This window comes from Catharus ustulatus, chromosome 1 (assembly GCF_009819885.2).
Source record: "Catharus ustulatus isolate bCatUst1 chromosome 1, bCatUst1.pri.v2, whole genome shotgun sequence".
Lineage (NCBI taxonomy): Eukaryota > Metazoa > Chordata > Aves > Passeriformes > Turdidae > Catharus > Catharus ustulatus.
In genome coordinates this window covers 93,064,248-93,079,534 of record NC_046221.1, presented here as the reverse complement: position 1 = coordinate 93,079,534, position 15,287 = coordinate 93,064,248, and the positions used below count along the sequence as shown (strand labels likewise).

The 15,287-nt window shown below is 39.8% G+C and overlaps 1 protein-coding gene across 7 annotated transcripts in view; it reads left to right on the top strand.

The window, feature by feature from the left end:
• The window catches only part of EPB41L4B (erythrocyte membrane protein band 4.1 like 4B), a 166,502-nt gene that overhangs the window by 74,732 nt on the left and 76,483 nt on the right, over positions 1-15,287 (top strand). For 3 of the 7 annotated variants that reach the window (XM_033053757.1, XM_033053766.1, XM_033053752.1), the window contains exons 14-17: positions 367-400; positions 1,364-1,431; positions 3,578-3,688; positions 4,409-4,474. In XM_033053757.1, coding sequence (XP_032909648.1) covers positions 367-400; positions 1,364-1,431; positions 3,578-3,688; positions 4,409-4,474 — 279 coding nt within the window. Of the gene's footprint in view, positions 1-366; positions 401-1,363; positions 1,432-3,577; positions 3,689-4,408; positions 5,728-15,287 lie in introns of those variants that run through there. The other 4 variants (XM_033053792.1, XM_033053784.1, XM_033053777.1 and 1 more) reach the window with 3 other exon arrangements.

Here is a 15,287-nt window from a genome sequence, read left to right as displayed (position 1 = left end):
AATGAATTGCTTTGGCAAGTCTCATTATGCATTACCAGATTCTTCTTGGGGCCTGCCTGCTTCCTTTGTTAAATCTATTTTTAAAAATTGTTTTTACATATAAAATCAGATTAAAGTAAAACATACTTCCTTTTTACTCATTGCTCTTATGCTAACTTATCAAGCATAATTTTATCATGTTTTTTAAATCTAAAACATAGAAAAAAATTTTACACCCCTCTTTGACATGTTAACTGCTATGATGTATATTTTGAATGAAATAATTATGTCCTTAAGAATGTGATTTTTTACTTCTCTATAGTACTTGCCTTACTCTGTGATGTAGATGTATGGATTACATAAAAGCACTTTTTTTTTCTCTCTTAGTGCTAAAAATACTCCTGAAGTCCATAACTATCAGGTAAGAGCATACTAGTTACAGAGGAAAATGTGGTCATTTTCATATTTTTGGTAAATATTTTTGCTCTTTATAATTTGTGCAGGTGTTTTGCTCCCTTTCCCTTACTCTGGGGTGAAATTTTCTGATGTGTCAGAAATAAACAGCACCACATTGGTGTGAAGGAGAAGGTGGAGGGACTATTTTCTCTTTTTTCCCCTATGTTCTTGGATGCTCTGCAAGCTGAGTACACTCCATTTGCCATCTTCTTGCCTTTCTGTGAAAGTTAAAGCCCTTTGGGACTGTGAATGTGATGGGCCCCAGGAGACTGCTCTGTGAGCAAGCTTTTGTCTGGAGCAGCCTCTCACAGTGGATGATCGTGACAATTTCAGAGTTACAATTACCTCCCTCATCACAGCGCTTACAGAGTTCACTGCTGGTCAAATGCTTGTTGGGGTTTTTTTAATACACTCCGGGGAAATCATTACCTGGTTGTCATCTGTGCTACTGACAGTGATTACTGAGAAAAAGCAAGCTGTATGTGCATGAGAACTTAGTCATAACACTTTTTATTAAAACTCTCACCAGTGATTTTGTTTTACTGTTTCTCTTCAAGATCTTGTGGATATAAGAGGGAAGTGCTGTCACCAAAGACAGGAGACCTTCTGAAGCCTGCTCTTATAACCTTTCTTACTCTCCCACTTTGATCAAAGTTGACATTTTTTGATGTGCTTTCTACGAGAAGCACTAGATGTGCCAGGTTGTCTGTCAAACAGGAGAGCAATTTTCTTTGCATTGTCACATGAGTGTGTCCTAATGAGCAGGCTCATGTATGTGCCCAGTGACATGGGAGAAGATCTGAAGCATTAGGGTTTCTGGGGTTCACCTTAAATGTATTCCTCATGACCCCAGGAAAAAAAAAAGTTAGAAGTTAATAGGGAGCTTTTGTATGATTTCATTGACCAAGTTCAATGTTTCCATTTGCAGCCACAGTATCATCCTAATATACATCCTGCTCAGCCACTCTGGCATCCACACACACCTGTGAATGTAAGGTAAGCAATTTTCCTTTTGTGAAAAAAAGATGATTACTTTTTTCTTTATGTTGCTCGGTATGAAGCTTTGGTGGGTTTATTGGGCAGTGTTCTGCATATGAAAAGCAAACAGAAGTTAGAAGTATGGGATATAGGGATAGTATTAAATATAACTTCTACGTTTTGCTTTGGCATATGGATTTTTTTTTTCCTAGTTGATTTCTAATTGAAAATTCAAAATAGAATGTTAGTGATTTCCTGTAAGGGAGCATGTTGGTTAGGGAGCTGCTCTGTAGCTTACTTGCAAATTGATCAGTATTTGTTTGCATTTAATTTCTTAAAACAGAAGAAACTCATTTTGGTGTAAAGTTCAGTTATTAATAACTATATTCTTGCAGTGAAGCACTGTTTTCATCTTCTGCAGAAATGTATATGGGAAAATGACAAGTAAATGGAACAATTTATCAAGAACTTTAGCGATAATGAGTAAAATTACAGCACTGAGTTTTTGAGAACTGTCTCACAAAATTATTCCTGCATGTGCTGTCGTGCTATGTTCTTGCATACTTTTTTGTTTGTAGCTAGTGATGAGAGACATTGAGTGAAAAGAAATTCAGTGCCATTAAAACCCACTTGGTGAGTGCATGGTGAAGGCATGCACCTACTGGTGGATATGGATATGTGTCTATATGTGTACATATGATAAAAAGCCACTTTTTTATCCTAATAAAAAGTAACCTTTTTTAGATGAGTCAGTTTTTTAGACAAATCATTAATGTCTTCATTGAAAAATTCCAATACCCAAATCTTTTTTTCCCCCTTATTTAACATTTATATTCTTACACCACAATAGGTAGACTTTGGTTTTAGTGTGGGCAGGCTCTGGGGATGAGGCTGAGCTTAAGATGAATGAAAAGACAGTTTGGTGTGAGTTTGAGTCTAAGAATGCAGGAAAAAGGCAAGTATGTTGTTAGAAATACTAGGCAGAGAAGCAGACAGGCACTGTCACCTCAGAATTCCTAGTGCAGAGCAATAAAGCAGATACTAAATCTGTATTAGAGACAGGAGACTTGAAGTTGTGTAATGAACTTTGCCTGTATTACAGGCTCAGGAGTTTTCCTGATTTTAGGGTTTCTTTATCCAGTTTATTATGAGCACTTTAAAATGTACAATTTCACATTATGAAAGATTGGTTGCCAGGAGACCCTAATGATTTTATAAATCATTTGTGGTTTTGCTGAAATTTTTCTAAAGATTTCATCACTTACGATACCAGTCCATGACATTTTAAAGCCAAATAGTTCACCCTGGAGCAGAGTGATATTGAAATAAGCACAGTAATGTATTGTTGTGTGTGTAGACAACCTCCCCCTTCAACCCCTCCACTGCCTGGGCAAAGACTAAGGTCAGTGAAATATGAACAATGGCTTTTTTTATAGCAAGGCTAGTAAAAAAAACCAACAAAAACCAAGAAAACCCCATACTTAAAAGCTCAGTCATAGAAGCCTGATGGTAGAAAAGGTGCTCAGAATTTTTATCCCATTCAGGTAGAGGCATTTAAATGTGCAGTTAAAGTGGAAGTTTCAAGTTATTCTAACTTTGAGTCAAAGTGAAAGAATTGGATATTTAAGAGCTTGGATAGCTTGATTTGAAAAAACTTATTCCGTTCAACTGTGAACTTGAGATCACAACTACGGATGCATAAAATTCTTTCTGCTGGGCATGAAAGTCTGGAATGGGCATGGGCTGAAATGAAATGACCTGTGTAATACATGTTATATATGGAGCTTTTGTTTAATAATTTGTGAAATAGTATGTGGAAGTTTGTCTCAGTTTTCTTAGTAAAATTCTTTCACTGAAATTGTTTGCAGATTCTTTCAGTGGAATTGTTTGCAGTTAGCTTAATATTTAACCTTCTGAAAAAACAATTCCAATTAATAACTGTCATTATATAACTTTACAATATATTAAAAAAAAAAAAAAGGTAAAATCTAAACCTTGCCTGTGTTTCTACTACTATAAAAAAAATTACCAGAATCATAGAATGTCTTGGGTTGGAAGAGACCTTAAAGACCATCTGGTTCCACCCCCCTGCCATGGGCAGGGACACCTTCCACTAGACCAGGTGGCCCAAAGCCCCATCCAACCTGGCTTTGAATACTTCCAGGGATGGAGCATCCACAGCTTCTCTGTGCAACCTGTTTCAGTGCCTCACCACCCTCACAGAAAAGAATTTCTTCCGTATATATAATAATTGCAACTTCAATTTGGTAATAAGGTAATGTTAAGTGTTGTGGTTTTCTACATAGTGTTCAAAACTGTTGTTTTATTTATTCCTCACCCTGCTGGAGTGATTCAGGGAACACTGTAGGAATGGTTGAAATTAGTATCTCTAAGCAGCAATAAGTAGTGAACAAGTAAGGAAAAAGATATTTTGCAAGTCTCAGAGAATAACCTGTACTAACTATAGACTGGGGGTGTTCTTAAGGAAATACAGCTCTGTAAATTGTAGGCTACTTTAGTGTTAATTAACTGCACCAGTGCCAAAGGAATGGCAACAAATACAGAAGAGCAATTTTCATTCATAATAGGATTGCCTTTCCTAACCCTTTGCACTTTAGGGATGTACTTTCATGAGCTCAGCACTTTGCATGATACGTTTTATTTTACTTGTTTGTTGTACAAATTTAGTTTTCCTGTAACCTCCTCCTCCCTCCCCACCACCCCTTTGGAATTCTGGAGCGTTGATGCATTCTGCTTGTCTGTAACATTGCAGACAGAGAGGGTTTTTAATGATTGAAAACCTTTTGAAATCAACTAAAAGATTCCCAATTGCTTCAGCAGCTTCAGCATCAGACCTGTAGGTCTGTCCCCATTTCCTTCCGTGCTGTAGCTCCCTGTGCATGCTTAGCCCTTGCGGGATGAGCTCGTGTTACTGTGTAGCACTCTGAAGTTGACTTCCATTCCTCACTAACCAATAACTGTGCAAATGGTACAGGCCACCCTATCATGATGACAGGCCCTATTGGAAACCCCCCACAAGTGGAGAGGACAGCAATTTACGGTATATCCAGGAACAGAACCAGAAGAATTTAGGAGGAGTCCAAAGCATGGTGTATCAAGATAAACTCATGACGACTCTCTGAAAAAGAGCCACCTTCATTTCACCTGCCATCTTAGACATCATTGCATTCCATGGTCCTTGTCTGTCTGCAGTATGTTCAAAGTGTATTGTGCATAAAGTGTGTGTCTTTGTATGTACATCCATCCTTGTTTAGTGTTCGTGGACATTCTTGGGAAAAGTGTTTTCCATATCTTTGTTGAAAAGAAAATCTTGAAAAACCTTTTTTGAATTCTGGTAAGAATTTTCAGTGCCCCAAGACCAGAAATACTCCTAGGGGTTTTCATTCTACCCTAGTTTTGAATCTGTGACCCTCTGCCTGCTGTTGAAGATCAGACATTTGTGCCTTAGTTATTTTTATTACCTTGTTTCTTTTGAGTCAAATTGATAGATGAAGTATGAGAGCCTTATTTTTTAGTTGGCATGCAAATAGGAGATTGGAGGAAGGAAAAAACAGAATTCATACTAACAATCAAATTGGCTTGTGGGCCACCAAAAAGGGAGCCTACTGAGGCAGTCATAGGTTTGGATGTCATTTCTTTCTAATTTTTGCGTTATGCAGAAGAAAATAGAGGTGCTTACCTAACTTTGAAAACAAGTATAGGGAAAGAACACTGTAATTAATTTCATAGAGTATGTATATCTTTTTTTTTTTTAACTTACTGATTATATTGATAGCATTCCCCAATACCATACCTGCTGCTATAAAGGCAAGAATGTTAAAAATTAATCCTTGCTAAAAGGGTGCTGCTGTCATCTTATTTTTAATGTGATTATAGAAGTGAACTTTATAATTACATAAAACTACCTACTAGTAACTTTTCTCTGAGTGGATTCAAAAAAAACATATAATCAGTGCATTAAAAATGAGCACATTCCAGTGGAATAGCTCTATTTTTTTAAAGTTAGACATTTGTGAAGTTGAATGTATATTTTACAGACCTAGGACTTTGAATTGAACTGGCTGGTATTTTGATCACTTGCAGACTTTTTTGTTATCTTTAAACCAAAAATCTCAGTGCCATCTTCACTCGTGCATTTGTTTTAGTTAGGCCTTATATCTGTGGTCTCTCTGAAGTTGTTGGAATGAATGAATCTTCATTTGGGATGTTTTCAAAATGAAGTAGTTTTTAACTTGATTTTGATAAATACACATTTATAAATGGCTATAATGACTTTTTTCAGAGCAAATTTGATAGTTTATTACTTCTTGTGAAATACATTTGTTTACAAATGCTATCTTTTATTATTTGTTTTGATCTTTCCTGTATGTGCTAAGTACAAATAAAAAATGTCAATCTTGTTGATCTGGTTATGATGCATTATTTATTTTTGCAAGATTTTGGGGGAGGGTGGGTAGATGTGCTTTACTGGATTTCCCCTGTAGTTACTAATGCTGTGGTGGATCAATGTTTCCAGTACAATCTGTGGAGAGGGGAAGACAATAAAGCAATTGTGCAGAGATGTGGAAATGCCAGAGTAAGCCTAAGGTGTGTAATCACAGAGGCTGACTTTAGTTTCCCCAGACTATTCTTCCTCTATTTCAGCAATATTTTATTTAAGAAAGGAGAAAGAGAAACTTTTTTGGAGCCACTGGAACAGAAAAGTCTGGTTTAGATGCTTCTCTGAAAGCATTCTGGATAAGGGTTTTTTTTAATATTCACATTAAAGTGTGGGGCAATGGTACTTTATTATTTACACACCTACGTTCATAATTACAGTATCATTCTTGTCACATAACCTTGTCAGCTTCCATGTGGTTTGTTGCCAGTGTTCCACCTCATCCTGTGTTGTTATGTGTGGTTTGGTTTGTTGCTGAAGGTGCACTGAATGGGGGATCCATTCCCTGAGAGACTGCAAGAAAAGACAGCCCAAGGCCCAACTGGTCCTGTAAGTGTTAAAAAGCCTGAGGCACATTGGTGAGGAGCAGCCTTGTGTGTTCTGCAGTTTGTGTGTGTCGCCTCGAGGGAAGCACTTGTCATTCTGCTTCTCTGGAGAAGGAGCCCACACATTCTGCACTCCTTTCCACTTGTTCATCCCTCATCTTCCTGCTGTCTGCAGAAATCTGAACCAGCCAAGTCAAGAAGCGATCAGCTGGGTAAGAAGAGATCAGTGTCTCTGTTCTTCCTTCCTCTAGACATAGTTGGCTTCCTGTAGCAAATGGGGTAGGGTGCAGTTGGGAAGAGGAAGCAGGTCTGCCTGTTTCCTCTCTGACCCCTGCTCACCTGTTACCACCTGGACAAAGATGGATATGGGTAGTATCTGTCTGAACAGGGTAGTATAAAAGAGTTACTTCAAATATTAAAAAGCACATTGACAGGTTTTTTTCCCTAAAATTAGCACAGTCGTAATTCACAAGTTTGTTTTTAACAAGTAATAGAGGTCTTGTGATGCTAAGATTACAATTTTTTGTTTGAAGCAACAAAAACCACTGCAGCTGAAACCAGATTACATCTAGAGAGGGGAGAGACAAGAAAACTGGAAAATGTTTGGTTAAGTCTGTTAAACGCAGTAGCAATTTTTATTTAAAATATTGGGAAAGCTCTGTCAAAACAATCAATACTACATCTTAATTTTGCGCTACTGCGGAAATCCTCTGGTAGTTCATAGGCACAAACTGCAATATAGGAGCTTGAAGGCACTGGTATGTGAGTGTTTATACACTGAATGGCTGAATTACTTTACCTAAGAGTTCCTCATGAGGAAATGCTGCACAGTTTTTACCAAAGAGCATGTTACACAGTCATTCTAAGTCAACGCATTTTAAATGTGTTCTAAATATACACAGGGAAGTTTGGTTTTTTGGGGTTTTTTAAGCCTTGAAAATTCCTTAAAGGAGGTAACTCCTTTTTAATCCAAATGAAACGTGTTCTCAGGGGTACCCGTTGAACTGTATGTGCAAACTTTCTCCACCCTGTTCTGAAGTGTGTTTGTTGTCTGAAATCTTCTCTTTACAGCATACACTTAGAAACTTCTGTAATTTGATTACAGGTGATAAACACTATCCTGGCATCAACTTGGGAGGGTGGAGGAGGAGTCTGAGTATAGCAATAGGTGTTGGAGAAATTACACTGATCTGAAGTCCAGCATGGAAATCGGTTCTTCCATGTGCTGGAGAATTAATTGATACAACCTGGCTGAGGGTATCTTTTGATCACCTCTCTGCACACCTTCCTCCTGTGCTTAATAAAGCTGGAACCCAGGTCTTCCCTAGCAGGGCTCAGGCCTGGCTCTACGCTCTGTGTATTTGGATTTGCAGGGGGAATACCTTTGTCTTGTAAAAACTGTAATCCCATGTCCTCTCCCCCCAGGAACTGCTGGGGGAATTGAAAAGCTGATGCCACCACGTCTGTAACACAAGCTGAAATATATCGCTTTTCAGGCCCTGGCATGCAAACTAATGACTAATATTGAATACTGAAATATGATACCTGAAATACAATACTGAAAGTGTTGTCATTTTGAATATATTGTTTTAGTGTGGGCTTTTTCTTCAAACTTTCAGCTATTTTTCTCTAGTTGATGTGAGTCACAGGCAAAGTGAACAAAGGGATCAGGTTTTATAATGCATTTCTAAAGCTGGCAGTCAGGGGTTTGCATACATAAAAGACAGAATTAAGTCCTTCTGGACCCTGTTATCATTGAACCCATGTGCAAACTGACCAAGAAGAGGATTGTTTTCTCACATTATGGATGGCAACAAAGCATGTATTATGGCCTGATGATGTAAAATGTGATTTTTTTATTCCTCTGGATAAGCACTGCAGAAGATGTCTCTTCAGCCTGTAAGAGAAAGAGTTTGCAAGTAATTTTGAAAATGGAACTTCAGGAGCTGGTGAGGAATGAGCTGGGGAACATCAAAGGCGGCAGGGGAAAAATGAATGAGAATGAAAATGAAACCAAATATATCACCTGCTTCTCAGGCATCAAAGCTGGCAAGATGAGGCTCTCTGAAAGAGAGGAGGCAGTTCACCACTGCAATCATCTCTTTTCAGAGGAGAAATCTTTTCAGTTTGTTTATCAAGCAGGCAGGCTTCTACCTACCTCAAAGGAGAGAAGTTTTGATGTACATCCATCTCACCGAACATGCCAGATCTCTGGAAGGACTGTTGGCAATGAGAGGTTTTCCTATTAGCCTGCAACAGAGAACCAAGGAAAACAGACTTGTAGGGAAATGCTGTCATTGCGCATTGCTAATGGCAGCTAAAGACACTGCTGGTGCCAGAGCTGCTACAGACCAGCATTAATGGACATAAATTAGGAAATGTGTTTTTTTAATTGGCCTCAGACTCTCTGTGTTGTGCTTTGAAAGGGCACTGATCCACCAGGACTGGCTTCTTCTGTTAAGACAAGTTTCATGTGCTTGCCATGAAGCCTTGAGAGCCAGCCTGAACTAATACTGCACCCTAACCAAACTTTTGCTACATTGTGAGGATGGAGATTTTGAATTGTTTCAGAATAAATACCTTTTTCCCATGTTATGGTCAAACTGCACATGCTTAGAAAATCACAGTACTCTTTTTGTTGCTCTCAAATTTTTGTGTCGAAGAACCTGCAGCAAAATCAGTCCTCCTTCCCAGCAGGCACGCAGAAGGATGCAGCTTTTGGAAAAAACCAGTCCTAGTCAAATCAGATCAGAAGAAACATGTAAAGAGGTGGACCACACCTTTCTGTCTACCTCCTGCAGAACATGGCGAAGCAGTGTGTGGTAATCATGAAGACCTTGTTCAGCTTTCCTTGTTTTCTACCTACTGTTGTACTTGCTAAAGGCTTGTTGACTGGCTAAAGAGTTTCCTTCCCTCAGTGTATGTGATGATGTCCTTGTTGCCACTGCATCACTAGAAGAAACTGCAACAAACAAAAAACCAAAAAAACCCCAACAGATAATTCAGTTGGAGGTCTTCCATTGGTATGAATCATTTCCAGTAATAAAGCTACAGAGTAAATGCTGTTCCCAAGCACATACTAATGACTGTTTCATGACTGTGCTTTAAAGCAAAACAACTTAATTCACAGAGCTGATTTCACAAGTGTTAATCTGAATTTAATTGTAAAGTTCACGTGTCAGGCCTCCCTGTGTTCTGCCCCTGCAGATATGAGTATCTTGCTACAGAGAGTACAAGCCTGTGTGTAATAACTTGCATATTGCTTTTAATTTATGCATGTAATATAATTTCAGTTTTGAACAGGAAGAAGAGATTTTTAAAAAACCCAAAAGAGCCTGGATCTTCCTTCCTTTAGCTTTTCTAAAGATGATTTTTCCCTCCTTTCAGTTAGAATCTTGGCAGACTTGGCACACAGATTTGTGGAGAGAAGTTCTACCAGCCTGACCCAATGTTACTTCTTCGTTTTGTAGCTTTTTGCATAACAGCTTTCTAATGGCTGTGGGATACTCCTTTGGGTTTGATGGCACCTTATCTTCTATGATCTGTTGCCTATATCTCTTCAGAAGAAATCTAGTTTGTCACTAGCAGAAGAAGCATTTATGATGACTGCCTTAATCATCACAGTCTCAGAACTGAGGAATCTGTCAGTTTAAAATTAAGATAAATGTTGAGCTCTGGCTATGGGAACCAGTGGAAGTGCCCAAGGTTTCTGTTTTCAAATTGCCACCACAACTTTATTTCCACCATGAGTGTACTATCTTTGTAATGTGCTTGGGCTTTTTTTCTTTTCCATTTTCATCTTTCTTTTCCTCTTCCCTTTCATCTTCCTTTTCCTTTCATAGCACTAGTAGTATGACCTTTTTCTTTAAAACTATTGAACAGCAAAATCTGCAGCTCATCATAGGAAAGAGGATGTTTTGGATTACACAAGAACAGATGTTTCATACAGGAACAGTTTTGAAAACCTCCTGGCTTATCAATATCTTATGTTGTTGGATTATAAAAAACATATTTTTTTAACTGAGGCAATGAAAAACATCTACTTTCTGAGTCACAATGAGAATGAAAGAATTAGCCACACCTAATTAGAAGTAGGAAGTACTGATCTAATGCAATTAAACTCTGGATAATTACTTAGGAGTTACTTTTTCCTCCCTAAACTCATAACACTGTGCTGGAGTTACAATCACAGTAGCTTACCTGCCATTACCAATTTCTGCAATTTTGTCTTCCTTAGAGAAGTAGAAATACAAATCATTAATTAATCTCCAGTGCACTCTTAATTGTGTAATTGCATGGTAATGAACTCAGTACCCAAACAGGTGACAGAGGGGCTGTTTCTTTTCATCTCTGGGGCCAAGGCTCTGAATATTCAGACCTTGCTGGTGACAGCAGAGCCAGCATCACAGTGCCTCTGAACAGAGTCTTCCTCATCACTAGGAATATGGGAGTCAAACAGGAAGGAAGAACTCGGGGAAAAAAAATGGGTCAGGCAAACAAAAGGCTCAAGTAGAGGGTTTAGGAGAAGCACAGTTTTACAGTGTTACATGCAAAAGAAAGGAAGTAGAATATGAAAAGGAATGGATTCTGCTAGAAACTCTGAGAATGGAGAAGAGGAATGAAAGCAGCAAGGGAGCTTTGTGATTTCAGCATCTGTGTCTTCAGTACCTGGGGCTCTCTGAATCAGTAGCAAGGCTGATTTGAAGCAAACTTCAAGGAACTTGAATGTAAAATTGGATGCTGCTTCTGTATCAAAATTTTGAGCCCAGGAGGCCTTTGTTTGTTATTATTCATTTTCTGTTTCAACGGTTGTATTTAATATGTGTGTCTCATTCTCAATTTCTGACTTAAAAAACAACTGTGAAAATGGCTTTAAAGGTAAAATGAACAGTTTCCTGCTGTAAAGTCAGATGAGTTGCCCAAGCATTGAAGGGAGAACCTGCCCAGAGATAGGGCAGAGGTTGCAAGTACGTAATTAAGAGAGGCCTTGCTGTGCTGAGTGATTTTGTACTACTTTTACCTGTTAATACTGTCTTTTAAAAAGGACAAAAATCTATAACCTAAAAAGAAGTCATTTGTGTGGCAATGGAGTCACTCGTGTTCACATTGGACTTTAAAGTTATGGCAAATTACTGAAAATTCACGACACAGCATATTTTTTGTAAAGCATTAACAGAATTCAGAATCAGAATAATTCAGAAGCATGAAAATTACACAGCTTGGTTAATTTTTTTTAAAACAAGGGTTTTTTTCCCCAAGGAATTTCAGCTTAGTAAGAATGGAGACAGAAAGGAGATTCTGTAAGGTGGGAGCATATTGTTAAGGGAAGCCAAATCCAGTGGATTGGCTTCAAGGCTAAAGGGATTACACTTTTCTAATCTGCTAGATACAAGGCTGCTGCAGTTCCTGGCTTCTCAGTGCAGGATGAGATTCTGAGCATTCATTCCAGAGATGCAAATGCTCACCGAGCACCCACTCAGCCAGGCTTGGCAAGGAGCACCTTGAGCAGCACCTGCATTCACAAAGAGCAGCTCACAAAGGTGGGGCAGCACAGAGAGCTCCATGCTCGATGCTTACACCCCTACAGAAAATAGGACTGCAGCTGAGAAGATGCCCGGGGCTCTGGTGATCAGAGCTTGGCCAGCCAAGCTGACTGACCAGCAGCTTGCTTACATGGGGCTGGTCGCTTTTCTCACCTTTCTCATGTGCATCCTGAATGAAATCCATCCTGCACGTGCATTCATCTCTTCCCTTTCTCTTGTCTCCTCGCAGTTACCCCTGCTTTTCCTTTCATTGCTCCTGGTTTGCTAAGTTCTTACTCAAATGTCTCAAGGTTACCGTGGTAGTTTGGACCTTACACCGAGTTACTGATGCAGTTTCCTGGACAGTGCTGGCCTTGCAAGGTTGTTCCCACCCAAGAGACCCTGATTCTTCCCCTTCAGAGCTCTGTGATGTTTGGCTCTTGCTCACGTATCCCTACCATAAGTGCCTGTGAATTACAGCAATCCTTTTGGGCATGGTCTATAGAATTTTTTATGCTCTATAGCATTTTTTATGTTTCTGCGTTCATCTTTTATGCCCAGCAACTTCTGTCATGTCTTGTGATTTCTCATGTCCTCCTCCTCTCTTAGCTAAGCCTCAGGCCTGTGCCTGCTTCTCTCTGCATCCTTTGGCAGCAGTGTGATACTGAGCACAGTAGAGATGAGACAGGGATGTGCTTAGCTCACAGGACTTGAGTTATTTAATGGGTTAAGTGGTGGGAAGAGCTGTACCATGGCTAGCAATCTGAGATCAGCTGCAGGCTACCTCAGAGGCCAGACTGCCTTGCTTGGCTTTGCTCCTGTTTTAACCTTGCTTGGATTAGCCACCCCGAGTTGTTTTATTTCCTAAGGACAAGAATGCATTGCCTCTGTCTGAAAAGGAGACTTGAGGGAGGATCTTGTTGGTCTGAGAAAATTTTATGTCTGCTTTTCAGAGTTTTCTCATCTCCAAGGACATCTGGGGCAATGATTTTATTTGACAGGTGATTAAATATCATTAGCTATTGTTAGTGTTAATTAAAGCATTTGTAACTGAAGAAAAGCACGTTTAGTTCCCCAGTGGCCATATTTTGCATGACAGTTTTGCAAGACAGTATTTTTTTAATGATCTTTATGCACATAAGGTGAAATGCATGAGGACAGTGTCTTTATCAAGTCAAGATTTGTTCCTTGGTATTTTATTAGAACATGCTTTGCTGCAGGCTTTATTCTTCTTGTGGAGAATTCCAGATTAGTATTACTTCAAAACTTAGTACAGTATCTTGTATCCTACAGCAGGCTTCTATCACCATTTATTAATATATTTTTTCCCTATTATAATTTTCTCTTTAATTTCAAGATTGTCTGGGAGAAGGCTGCTGGCTGCCTGCTCTGCTTTCTGAGGTGTCCCTAGGATTGGATGGGGACTGTGGATCATCCCTGGCAGTAGGGAAAGAAATCTGCAACACAGTTTTCAATGTCTTCCCTGTAGGAAGCAAATGGGCCAGCTGTGATGTCCTGGTGTCAGAGCAGAGCACGGAATTGTAGCTTTAGTTACACTTCACCCAGCTCATAAAACCAGTTCTGGCCAGCAAAGAGATCTTGGTTACATGTGCAGGAAGAAAAAACCACATAGGTTTGGTTTTAATTTTCCTTTACTTAAGAATACTAATTGCTTTTATATGTCCCGGTCCTTGGCTGCAAAATGAAAGTTAACCCTCCTCTTATTGCAGTTGTCCTGCTGTGGTCTGTGTTCCCTTCTTGTGTTCCCTTCTTATGTAATGCTGGGTCAAGTCTTTTGCTTCTGTCCAATAGCCCTGACCATTAAGTGATACTCACATGTGCTGCCTTCTTCCTGTTCCCTCATTTCCTCTTCTTTCCTCTCCACAGGGATATTTTCAGAGAATGCAAAATTCCTTCTCTCTCTGTGCTGCTTGCCATGCTTTAGCAAAACAAGTGATAAGTGAGATTTTAAATATGATTAAAGGAGTTCAGCTAAAAGTTCATTGTGGTTTATTTTTTTTTAACTGCTTTTGAAGCATGGGCAGGGAATTAACCCAGAGTCTATCCTCCTTCCTTCCAAAAAAGGGAGATACTAAACCCAAAAATGAATGTTTGGCTTAACATAGCTGTTAAGTCTCCTCCCCTGGCTGCCACGCTGAAGTTTTACATGCAATGGCTGCTTTCATTACATGCACATTAATACACATGTATGTTTACAGGCACTGCAACACTTCCCCTGACTGCTATTTGGGAGCACACCTAAAGCCCATTTTGGTGTTGGAGAAGGTATTGTGATGGTACAGCAATGGGTGATGCATCTCCCAGCACACTCAGTACAACGCCAGCAGTGTGAATTTTTGCTGCCAAAACCTGTGCAAATCACCACCAGGCTTGCTCCGAGCTACAGACGGGGGAGGATTGAGAGCAGTTCTAAAGATGTTTGTGGAAAGTTTGAGGATTTTTAAATACTGGAAAATTGCAGTGGTTTGGTGCAGGAGGAATGTTCAAAGCTAATAGAGGTGGGTGGGTGGGTGTGCTAATTATTGAAGGTTACAACCTGACCTAGAAGCCAGGTGTTTTTTAAACCACTGTTCAGCTATAGTAGGGAAGGTCTAAACTCTTGGAGTCATCCACGAGGCACGATAGTTTGAGCCTGCTTTCTGCTGTTGCCTCTGCAGCTTCCCCATGGAGTGGACAGAAGAAAGCACCACCGTTTGCTCTCCAAGTGTAACTTCAGACGGGTGGGAGATGCCTAGAGGAAGAGTTGGAAAGAGGGGCATGGGCAGGGTGCAGGAGCGAGCCTGCTCTGGGACACAGGTGGAAGATGTTTCTGCAGGGATACAGGAGACTGAGGGTAGCAGCTGGGAGAATGGCATGGAAAGGCAATTAACTTTTCTGTTTGAAAATACCCTTGTCACCCTTTGGGTTACACCAAAATGGGAGTCCTTGCATACTGGGCTTGTCACAGATGAGAGAAAGTCCTGATCAGGTATTGATGTTAGCACATCAGAAAGATTAGGGCACAGCTCAGGAGGAATGTTTGTGCTGTTAGGTAGGAGTGAGTGTCACAGCTGAGGTTGTGGGGCTGGAAACCTGGCCAGTTTGGGAAAGGAACTGCTGTTCTTGAGGATCACAAGTTAAATATGAATCAGCAATCTCAGGCTATATAGAAAAATGTCATGTTCCAGTGTATAAACAGGAGTAAACCTGTAGGACATGGGAAGCGACCCTTCCTCTTTGCAGCATGTTTGCAAGGCGCAGCTGGAATGAGGTGTCCAGTTCTGAGCAGCACATGCTGGAAGCAGAGCAGAGAGCAGCTGGGAGAACAGGGGTGTCAAGATGTCTCAG